At 37.2% G+C, this 12,542-nt stretch overlaps 1 protein-coding gene across 1 annotated transcript in view; it reads right to left on the bottom strand.

Annotated features, from left to right (window-relative positions):
* Positions 1 to 12,542, bottom strand: part of parga (poly (ADP-ribose) glycohydrolase a) — a 39,165-nt gene that overhangs the window by 25,372 nt on the left and 1,251 nt on the right. Inside the window, exons 2-7 of the mRNA XM_007249481.4 lie at positions 11,804 to 11,876; positions 10,998 to 11,675; positions 10,764 to 10,902; positions 9,560 to 9,682; positions 8,846 to 8,926; positions 6,822 to 6,896 (exon numbers count right to left, since the gene is read on the bottom strand). Coding sequence (XP_007249543.3) covers positions 6,822 to 6,896; positions 8,846 to 8,926; positions 9,560 to 9,682; positions 10,764 to 10,902; positions 10,998 to 11,675; positions 11,804 to 11,876 — 1,169 coding nt within the window. The remainder of the gene's footprint in view (positions 1 to 6,821; positions 6,897 to 8,845; positions 8,927 to 9,559; positions 9,683 to 10,763; positions 10,903 to 10,997; positions 11,676 to 11,803; positions 11,877 to 12,542) is intronic.

The raw sequence follows: 12,542 nt of genomic DNA on the forward strand, positions 1-12,542 counted from the left end.
AAACACGGTCAAACGCCCACGCTGTACATCTCAGACGAGACAAATAGCATCGCTTAGCAATAACCAGCCTCAGCTCAAGAATTTCGAGCCGCAGTCGCTGGCTCAGCAAGCCAGCACGATTTCTGCAAAAACAAATATGCTGCTGTTTTATCATCACAGAGATTTACAGCATAGTTATTTTCAAACATATTGGCTGCGATCGCGCTGGCGATCAGTCACCAGTCTCATTTCATCAAGGTTACTGGGCATGCTCTGCTGATTAAATGGGCTTCCTGGAACAGATGCAAATGGCCGAGGAGCTGAAGGCGGTGCAGGGCACTTCTGGACAGGAAGCTCTGAATGACAGTTTTGCCAAGAAGCATTTATATGGCTGCAAAGAAGACCTGACTAAACACCGTCATAAGTAATGACCCGGCTGACATCATAAAGCGCTCCTCTGGGCATAATGAATTAAACCGGCTGACAGGGCGAGCGGGACTGCGCTGAAGTAGCATGAGTTAGGGCTTTCTAAATCAAAGCGTTCTCGTCTCCACACCCTGCCTGTGCAGCTCTGGGAACTGAATACACTAACACACTTCTCTCGTGCTCAATCACCTTCATTCTCTCTGAATGAATCAGCAGGTTGATGGGCAAAGGAATCGGCGAGTAAGAGAAACTGTAACAGGAGAACTAAACCTCAATTAAAGGTTTCTACTATGAGGGTTACACAATATCCGAAAAAACTCACATTGTAGTGTGTTTTTTTCTGTGATTTATATTGCGAAATTAAAAATGATTAAATTACTATTATTATTATTATTATTATTTTTTTTTTTTTTTTTACAAAAGTCACAACAGTCAAATAATTCTACATGGCCAGTGTAACATTTATCAGTTACATTTTCTGACCATTTGAGAATATTCTATTTGACAACAGAAAATTGGGTGTAAAATTTCATTATTTCATTATTTTTTACATTTAGCATCGTGAAGAAGAAATGGATTTTCATCCATTTTTCCTTTTTTTTTATAGTTTTCCATTGTTGCACCTCATAATAAAATAAATTAATATTTTCTTGAGTTTCATATCTTGTTAACAAAGTAACATGAATTATACTATCAGATTTTTGTTGCAAAAAATCTGAAAATCGAGAAAAAATGTATTATTGTTTTTCATTTATTTTCCATAAAATCTTGTTTGCGAAAGGCAGAAATAAAAAAAGGACGGTTTTACATCCAATGTGTTCACACTCCAACTGATAAAACATTTAACTGGTATATATTACACTGACCCTACATGTCTTGTGATATTAATAAGGCATTCCAAATATACTTGGAGTAAAGATTGGAGCGAAATAAATGATACAGGGCAGATATAACCTGTGTCTGTTAGACAGGAACATTTTGGATTTTCATTTTGTATCAAGCAGCAAAAAAGCTGCATCATGAATTATTTGGTATAATTTGAATAGAATTTGCCCTTGACATTGCACAACCTGCGATGTGACTATAGCTCATGTGCACAATGCAATAGCAATGCTAAAATGATATACTGTACAGAGCACAACCACTATTTGCTAATGGTTAGCTCCTTTCTCCACAGAACACTGAGAGTCCAGTTTCAGGGATTAACCACACAGAGCTGTGAAAGGGTGTGTGAAGTATTCATATAAATGTTTTACGAGAGCAGAGGGCTTTCCACAGGGCAGGCACCGCTGACATTTATCAGAGACCACCGTGCTGACACCTTCATTTTAGCAGCACTTTCACAACAATTTACAGGACAGGGCCTAATATCTTTTATTTATTTATTTATTTATTTTTTGCTTCATTCCATAGCCAATGCACCTCATTGTCAATCAAATGGCTCTGTGACAGTTACTGTATTCGAGTCTTGTGAAACCATACCAAATTTAATCAAGTCCTCAAATCTTTAGATTAGGGAGCAGAGCTTGGCATTTTAAATAGAAACCATTACACAAACCCTACAGGCATGGCATAACAATTTAAGACAGCCAATATGGGAGCAGGCGAGAGTGTGTGTGAATGTGAACTGTGGGATTGAGAGAGTGTGTAAAAAGGAGCTGTGAAAGCTGCCATATAAACATAAATACACAAGAATAGTGCTTCAATAGATTAACCACGTTAGCAGCATGATTTATCTAAAAATATCAGCCACCTCTTTCACAAAAACGTTAGAACACAAGTGAGATAGCAGTGCCCTCTGTTGTTTTGACTGAGAACTGAGAGTTTCTGATTGTTGATGCTTTCCATGCTGCACAATTTGAGATGCTGCTTGTGTTAAGAATATTTAAAGATAAAAAAGGTGTAGAAGAGCAAATGTTCTGCTCAATTGTAAACACTTTGCTTAATTATATGAGATGAGAAAGTTATCATTATTATTATGTTAAGACCAAATTTTAAGTTTCCTGTAATATTACATCACAGTCTAATTCCACTGTCACCATGTCCCACATCCCTCTATAACCACCCTGTCACATCACTTACTAAGCAAACTAAATAAATAAATAAATAAATAAAACACTCAGCTAGCTCAGAAACCCTCCCTGATTCTCTACGTCACACTAAGATATAAAACAAGACCCAGCAGTCAGTGACAGAAAGGACATTTGCAAGGCTCTAAATGGTCTGGATACATTCTACACAGTAGGTCTTATCTAGTTTCACAGTGACTAATGACATGAGTGCAGATTGCGGATCCAATAAATCTGTGGATATGTGCACACTGGGTACACACTTGATTGGAAAAATGTTTAAAAAATCTTGCTCTTGACTAAGAGGTCATTTTAGATACAGTACCATTAATGTCCGCCTCATTAGAACAAACGGCACTTTGCTAATGACTTTGATTAGGCCCCTCACAGATTTAATGGCTCAGTTTAATTAAAGTGGATTGAGCCATAAAACACCACTGCTAGCTATTGATCTACAGAAGGCTGACGTTTTCCAATAAAGTTATTTTAAGCAGGAAGGAGGAACGCCGAGCTCTTGGCATCGGCACAGGACTTGATTAATGAAACTTACTGGCAAGCACAGAAATGGCTTTTGCCTATTCATGAATGATGTAACATAATTCACCAACTACCATTTACAGTGTATTCATATTCTCTTCACATACACATATATTAATGCACACAGTTGCTGTAAAAGGGATTCACTCTCTGTAGTGGTCTCCGTTTATTTATTTTATGAATCACATAATGGTCTAAATCTTGACTTTTCTGACAAGAAAAAATCAATATATATAGTGAAAATAATAAAGTTAAATACAAAAAAATATAGAAGGTAAAATTAGTGATTGCATAAATGTAAGTAAATTGAATAAATTGGTGCTCAGATCCAGTCCCTGTTTAATCAGTTTTCAATGAACATATGCATCCTAAATCAGGGGATGAGTTATATAAACTGCCAGGCCACAAAAAGGTCCCACACTGTAATATTGTGCTGGACCGTGTTTAGCTGTGATTATGGCATCGTTTCTACTAGGGCTGCAACGATTAATCGATATAAAATTGTTGACTTAAAATGTTCATTGTCAACTAGTCGTTAATTTGTAGCACTACACAAAATACTGCGAACAAACAGTTTACACTCAGCTCTGCCTGCGTCTCCAAACGTGCCCAAACACAACAGTTAACATATTTCCTCATGAAACATCAGTACTTTGCACATTTAAATGTATGTTCTTGACATTTAAAGGGCATTAAAATCCCATATTCAGCAGTTTCTATTGTGTCAAAGCAATAGAGAAAGCTGGAAACAGGAGTCATATCTACAGCAAGCAGAGTTGGAGGGCATGGCAAATTCATTGTGGACTAATCTGAAAAATAATCACTAGATTAGTCAAATATCAAAATAATCCACAAGATTCTGCTCATCTTTACTTAAGCCTGAGCCCCATGAATCCTGGCATTGTCATTTTGGAATACGCATGTGTCAAAAGAGAAGAAAAAAGTCTATTTATGGAATAACCTGGTCTATATTCAGTATATTCAGGTAGTCTGCTGACCTCATTCTTTCAGCACATGCTGTTGCTGAACCTAGACCTGACTAGCACTGCTCCAACAGGCTTGTATGATGGGCTCTAGGCTATTACTCTTGAACAGGGTAAATCTGGACTCATCAGACCACATGACTTTCTTCCATTGTTTTAGAGACCAGTCTTTATGTTCCCTAGCAAATTGATGCTTTTTTTTGCTGGTTAGCTTCACTGACTGTTTTCTTAAGGCTACACAGCTGTTAGGTCCCAATACCTTGAGTTCCTTTCACATTGTGTGTGGAAATGCTCTTACTCTTACTATTAAACATTAATTCCTGGAACATAATGTTTCCCCACTGTCCTTATACTTTCTAATAATGCGATTGTAGTAGTTTAAGCAATCTCCTTAGATGTTTTCTATGCTGCATCCATGCCAATAATTTGACCCTTCTGAAACAGATTAACATCTTTTCCATGATCACAGGACAAGTCTTTTCATATAGCTGATTAACAAATGAGAAGCTACTCACTGCATCAGTTTAAACAGTTTAAAAAAAAGCTTGTTGCTAGCTGAAAGACAATCAACCATGCAGTGATTATCCAATGGGAGGCTCTTACCTATTTGCTTAGTTAAATCCAGGTGGTGACCTTTTTTGGCCAGGCAGTGTATTACAATTAAAGTAATTTATAACACTGCAATATTTTGCAGTTATGCGATATATATTGTTCAATAAATGGGAACAGTGTAAATGTCTCTATTACATTAAGCAAGCCACAGCATGATGCGTTAGATTTAATGCACCTCATGTGATACTACCTGTCCTGTGAATTAATTATTACCCAAGCTCACAATATTTGCAATCAATCAAAAACATATATCATTATCTATACTGACAAACTAACAAAAATAAGTCTTTCTTCTGTAAGTATGCTTCACAACACCCGATATATGCAGCTTAGGACCAAACAGATTAAATTAAGACTAAACTAGACCACAATGTTTCTCTAAAACCGAAGACAGCTCAAACTGCTTCTAACTTCATGAAGCCTCATTAAAGATCTTCAGCACTAAACCTTTCCTTAACTCACCTCCCCGTGAAGATGATCCCAGGCCAGGATCTTTGTGAGAGTGTGAAGCCCATCTGTTGAGCATGTTTACTGGCAGTAAGCAGGTAAACAGCCACCCCCTCCCCTTTGCCAGCTGTTGCTCGTCACACTGAATGCCCACCCCTGTCTTAATTGGCTGCCGCTGGATGCCAGGGAGGCCCTAGGGATCAGGCACCAGAAGGGGCAGACGTAGGCTGCCGGCTACGCAGCCACTCGGAGGTGAGCTGCTCCGTCACTATGACTGAACAACGCTATGTCCTTATTGTGGCGCTAAATCATTTACAGTCTTTAGGCTCACATTAGGCAAAACCTCTCTAGATCATCTAGTCATCCAGTGACACAGCAATAACCCTTCACCTGCTTTATCAATATACATGCACTACTTCTCTGCAATAACAGTAAAAATATAAATAAATAACTAAAAATCTGAAACATTTTTGCAAACTGCTGATCAGTTCATGCTAGTTTCAAATGAATAAGATAACATCTTCATTATTGCCCACAATAATAATGAAAAAAAAAAACAATTTTGAGCTAAAAAACTGGTAGAATTCATGAAATTGGTGACATTTAATATCAGAAACTAATAAATAAGACTAACATTGCTGAGGTGAAATTAAAAACATTGATTATCATTATCCTCAGTGGCAACATGAGGATTTATCAGACATACACTACCGGTCAAAAGTTTTAGAACACCCCATTTTTTGGCCTTTGTTTTAGCCATTCCAACTGTTCAGAACCTGTCAATAATCTGAAATGGTACAAAATTCAGTGTACAAAATTTTGCAGTAAAGTACCAGGGCCTCTAAGGAAAACAAATGAACTTAAATTAACACTTTTCCAAGAAAATATTACAAACAAAGCAAAACAGTAGTAAGTACTGTTTCACACTCATTCAAAAGACTCTTGAAACAGGATAAAACTGGTACAAAAAAGATCTGGCTGACCCACTTGGCAATGCCTTTAGCCCAGTTTAACATTAAGGATGAATGTTATGTTTCAGCAGTAAAGAGAAGACTTAAGGAGGTCTGACAGGAGATGTGCAGTAATAAAGACATTGTTAAGATGATAAAATAAAAAAGCAGCTTGTCTGGACCATGCATCACTGCCACAGGACAACAAAAAAAAGAGGTGTTCTGAAACTTTTAACCAGTAGTGTATGATAGGCAGCAAGGTAGGTGGTGTGTATAAAACAGGGGCAAGTGTGAGAACTGATCTGCTCTGACAAGAGCCAATTTGTGATGCCTAAATGACTGACTGGGTCAGAGCATCTCCAGAACATTAGGCAGGTCTTCGTGCTATGGGGAACTCTACTGTACCATAGAACAAAAACTAGACATGGTTTGCCTTACATACAGAACACAATTTAACAGCTTATCTACACACATCAGCTTAACATTAAACCCACCTACCTAATATTTTCAGGCCCCCAGTACAGCTTTGTCAACTTACCAAAGCCTGATATTAACATATCAATGTCAGAATTACCTGTAGAAGATGCTCTGACTCAGTAGTCAAGCTATGGACACCTGGGTCACTCAGATCTTAACTCCTTACTTTGCTATATATTAACTGCTTCCAACACCACAGCTTTGAGAACAGGCTATTTACTTTACTGCCAACTTTGGTTTAAACCGTGGTTTAAATTGTATGGCTGATGAAATGTACATTTAAAGTTTCCACACCCACACGCTTAATGACAAGTTGCCAAAAAATGGAGGCTGATACTTACATCAGTGCAGAGATAATTCAAAGCTGTGAAGTCCCATCTCTTTGCATGAGCAGTGTTGTAACTCAGTATTGCATCCTGCAAGATTAAAGTTGATTTAGCCAAGAACATAGTTATTTAATTTACTGAAACAATTACACTCACTTAATATATAATTTAAGACAGCTGACTACAATCATAACACACAGTTATTAGGCTTCACTTTTAGATGTATATGCTGCAAAGTAGAGAACGTGACTTGGGTGCGCTTACATCTGCTAGATAAAGGCAATTACTTGCAAATTAATGAAAGCAGAAAGCAATTTTATTTTAGACACATGGGTCTGAAAACAACAAAACCTTCTGACTGGTGTTATAAAGCGTTCACAGACAGCAGTTTGTAATATTGTTTCCTCTCAAAGCACAATGTATGGAGTTTTCTTGCCTCCAATGAACAAAAAAAGCTGATTTAAAGATGAATCAGAATTACTTATATGGCAATTAACTGTCAGCTAATATTTGAAGCTTGTAACAGGCCTGACTACATGACTAAAGAACAAACAGTAAGAAATCGGTTTTAGATCCCATTTCGGTTTAGAGAGACAGACATATTGCAACACTGCTGCCATCTTCTGGTGATGTTTGTAATTATTATACTTGTATATTTGTGTGTGCACTTGCTCAATTCGACCCTTTTTACACCTAATCACTTTATGTAGTGCTGGGCGGTATGACCAAAAATCTATATCACAGTGTTTTTATTTTATCTTTTTTTTTTTTTTTTTTGCATGACTGGGCTTTAATATAGGTTTGTGACTGTACTGTTAGTACATATAATATAAAACACTAAGGATTTAATGAAGGCTTTGATTACTATTGGGATTACTTTGTCACAGAAGATTACACAATATATTAAGGAATCAGACTTTATTGGCAAAAAAAACTGCTGAAAAATGTTAACAATAGGCCTTAGAAAAAGATATGCCAACATCTTTAACACAGCTTCCATTTTAAATAGTTCCAAAATCATTATAAATTGACCTTAAAAATACAAAATATTTAAGTATTTAAAGGAGATATTTTCAAAAGCCAGTCAGAAAAGTTTATAATGTTTTTTTTTATTAGAGACATTACAGTATTAATATCAGCCACAATTCGTTTCTCTCTTCAGTTAATAAATCAATTCAGTTCAGTGTGCATTAATATTATCCTTCAAAATACAGTATTAATACATTTAAAAGGGCTATAGTTAGTTTCTTCCTAGTATCCAGAGTTTTAGGGAGTTTTATCTCTTGTGCAGAATAAATGACTCCACACTCAGGACTGATTCTGGGCTCGTCTGAGGGACGAGAGGGACTTTTCTCTGAGCTGTGGATCGATTGCGCAATTCCATTCCTCTCACTCCAGTTACTCCAGTGCGTTAGCTTGTTACGTCAACTGGCTAGTGTTATCTAGCAAGCAGTGTGTTTCTTTGGTGCTGTTCTACATTGTGTGCTTTTACAATAACACTCCACAGCGCCTCTAGCGGTGTGCCGGTACGTGAAAAATGTATACGGTTCTAAATTCTTCTATACCGCCCAGCACTGATGTGACTAGTATCTGGATCGTATCCTGAGAAGATTTCAACTGGTAGTCAACATCAGTTACAGCAACATCAGTTACTCCCTAAAACTCTGGATATGAGAAAGTAACTATAGCCCTTTTACATATATTAATAATGTAGCTTAAAGGATCATTTTAATGCACACTGAACTGATTTTTTTGTTTAATGGATAGAGAAAAGAATTGTGGCTGATTTTAATACTGTAATGCCACTAATAGATTCAGAAATACATTGCAAACTGATATTAAAGGCATGTCGTTTTTTAAATTTGACAATTACTTCATTGTTATTGGTATTTCAGCTTAGGTTCTCACATTTAAATCAGTTAACCCTGCTGTAATGCGTCTCTGAGCACCTCAGGTATAATCCTGATACTACTCATGCTTGAACTAAGTGACGAAGTGTAAACAGGTTATATATTAGTAAAACATTCAATTCTACTCACCTTAATGTCAAGTGAACTTTTGCATCCACCTTCCAACGCAGAGCGAATCAACTCCCATCGACTATGCACTACATTTCCATCCTGAAACAAGGTGGAAACTACTTAACACCACTATTAATCCTACACAATTCACCACATACAGTAGCAGTCATAGGTTTGGACACACCTTCTCATTAATATTAAAGGCATCGAAACAATTAAAGGACACATATCGAATTATGAAGTAAACAAATAAAGAGTTTGGCCTTATCAATACCCTGACCTAAACCCAACTGAGATGGTGATTTTAGGTGATTTGGGATGAGCTAGAGCTTTACAGCGTGAAGGAAAAACAGTAACTATTGTTCAGAACCTCCAGGAACTCCTTTAAGACGCTGAGAAAACTATTCCAGGTGACTCTCCCTCATGAAGACACTGAGATTAAAATACCAAAAGTGTGCAGATCAGTCCTCAAACTATAAATGTGGCTAATTAGAAGAATCTAAATCATAAAACATATTCTGTTTTGTTACACACTTTTTACTCACAGAATAATTCTATGTGTGCTCCTGTGTAGCTTTAATATCTTCAAACTGAATAAGAAGGGGTGTGTCTGGATATCACTATTTTTTTTTAACCTAAATATCTCATACAGCTATCAATATAGAGCACAATTCTCAATTACAGAGAATGTGAAGTTACAGAGAGTGATTAGTCTAAATTGCTGAAGGATACCTCATTCTCCACAGGAAACAGGTTCTTCTCTGAGCAAGGCATCTTCACATTCATATCATCCCAGGCATCTCGGAATTTGCTGGGGTATGGAACAGGAACCTCACCAGCTTTGAGCAGGTCTGTCTGTAAAGCAATTACAGTTGATTTTTATACACTTTGCAGTTGTATAACTGGAAACACCTACAACACTTCTTGAAAGGCAGTTGCACTTTTACGGCCTCATATCAATGTCAAAAAACTGAACTAGCCAGCAATAACAAAAACCCAGTAACATATTAAACAGAAGATTTAGCGAGCACACTAAGATCTAAGATCTTTGCTCATTCTGATGCATGACATGAGCGCATAAGAAGGGGAGTTGGATTTTAGAACAACACCTGTTCTTTTTCTTCTTCTATTATTTATTAGTTGATTAGTCTGCCTCAACTTCCTGTAATAGGTTTAAAAGTCAGAACTGTACAAAAAAGTATTTTCACGCTACAAACAAACAGCTTAGTTGATCCAGATTAAGGATACCTTATTTGGTCAAACCAAATTTTGGCCCATGGAGGTTTGTGGCACCTTTCACACCTGCTATTATAGCTCAGACAAAACAGAAATGTTTGATGGTGTAAAAGCACCCTAAAAATTAATTTCATTCAATTCAACTCACTTTTGTAAGCTTCTTTGTTTAATAAAAAATATAGAACTGTAGCTAATAAACTGTGTTTACTTTAATTTCCCAGACCATACAGCAATAACTACAGTTAGCTCATCTAAAAATAGCACTTCCTAGTTACATTTAGCCTGTTTGCATTATCAAACCAGCAAACAAACTGTTCATAAGGTATGAACAAAAAAGTACTGCATATTGCTAAGTTTTCTTTGGTTTCGTTAAAACACATTCTAAGTGGGTCACTTGGTGTTGCAGAGACTACCCTGGATAGTCCACTTATGTCCACTAAAATGTTCACATAAAAAGTGACCAGTGGGAAAACTGCAGATGTAATAATTACTGATAACAGTCAGGCAAAATGAATATTAATAGGTTAATTCCATCACCTTAACCTGAACCCTAAATGACACACTAAAGCATTGAGAGGTGTGTGAGAAGAGCAGCGGTCTTAACAGAGTGTCTAGAGACTGATGAGACCCAAACTGACAGAGAGCCCCAGGGCTTTGGCTGGAAACGTCACAGCATCTCTCTCCACAGAGCACAACTTACCCTTATTAGGACTCTGTGGTTCTCTGCTGCCCTGAGGTGCGGTAGGGTTTGACCACACTGTGGCATCCTCCTCAGCTCCTCTATAGGAGTTCCCAACCACTTCTTAACACTGCATGGCAAAGGCGCTGGCATGGGCTCACTGGGGGAAAGAAAAGAAATAAAATGCAATCACACATTTATGATTGTAGCTATGGATTTGTGTAACAATACATTTGCACATTTATGCATGTGTACCTGCGAATCTGCGCTTGCTTTGATTGGCTGGCAGCAGGTTCTTCCTTAGGTTTCATTTTTGGCAAAACAGAACTGATACTAGAATTCTGCATTTCACAGTCCCCAGTTTCCATGGCCGTTTCTTCAGGTTTCTCAATGACGCCCTCTGGGTTTACAACTGCAGTATTAATGGAGGAACTGGTCTCTACAGGAGTGCAGGATGGAACACAGGATGCCTGAGATACTGTGGGAGAAGGGGCACTTTCACCAGAGTTGCTAAATTGGAAGGTTTTGCTAGTTGGACTCTCCGGGCTCAGCATCTCCACATCAGCATTAGAACTAGTGTTCATAGGCAGGGTGAGGTTTGTCATTGTCTTCTCTGTAGATATGGGGGTTTCTTTGCTGAGGTCTGTGTCGGGTGAGTTAGAGGCAAGAGATTTTTCTCCGTTAGTGGGCTTCTTCTGGATGATATCATTATCACTGACAGTTTTACCTTCCTGACTTAGTCCAAGCATTCCTTTTACATCTTTATTAGAGTTTGGCAATAAAACACTTTCTTGAATACTGTGCAATGTGGGGTCTTCTACATCTTTACACTTTCTTTGAACTTCAAAAAGCTTGTCATCAGTCAGCGGACCATCGTCTTTTTCACTGCACTCGTGTTTATGAAGATCGTTTTTTACACCACCAGTGACATTGCTGTAGAGAGAGAAAAAAAAAAGAAAATTTTATCAAAGAGACTAAAAGCAAAACTTATAAGGTTTAGTTCATGTATCTACAGCAGGTATACAATATAATGAATACAAAATGTAAAGTCAGAGGTTTACCTGTTCACTTCCTGGGCAGTTTTGTCCATATCCGGGTCCATTTTTGACTTTAACACATAGGTGTCCAAAGTACCTGTCACAACAGAAGGTTATTTCAAGTCACTGCCCTATGTTATGTATATGAACCTATGTTATGTAGAACCTGTCAGACATATGCAGAAAGGCCCAAGTAAGATAAATATCGTAAAACATGAGATGTAAGTAGATTTACGATACTTACTTAACTACTTCATAATACCAGTTGTGAAGAGTAAGGCAATTAATGTGATTTCTTACCGTACTAAAGTGGTTATTTGTATATCTTTCCCCCACTCCAGTATTTTTCATTTTTTTCTATTTTGGATATTTCAAATTTGGGACACAGCTACCCAGTACAAGCATACAGTTCAATACCAGAGCAACAGTGTGCAATTTGTGAATGCCTATGCCTGAATAAATTATGTAATATATAGACTACATAAATACAAAGAAAATGAAAGTAAAACCCCATTTGTGAACTGTAAACTGACACTTTACTTGTTCAAAGAATGTTATTTATAGCTATACAAAGTTAATCAAAAGCAGTGTGTAAGACTGGTGAAGGAGAACATGCCAAGATGCATGACATGATTGTGATTAAAAACCAGGGTTATTTCACCAAATACTGATTTCTGAACTCTTAAAACTTATGAATATCAACTTGTTTTCTTTGCATTATTTGAGGTCTGAAAGCTCTGCTTTTTTGTTATTTCAGCCTTTT

The sequence above is a fragment of the Astyanax mexicanus genome, chromosome 7 (assembly GCF_023375975.1).
Source record: "Astyanax mexicanus isolate ESR-SI-001 chromosome 7, AstMex3_surface, whole genome shotgun sequence".
Lineage (NCBI taxonomy): Eukaryota > Metazoa > Chordata > Actinopteri > Characiformes > Acestrorhamphidae > Astyanax > Astyanax mexicanus.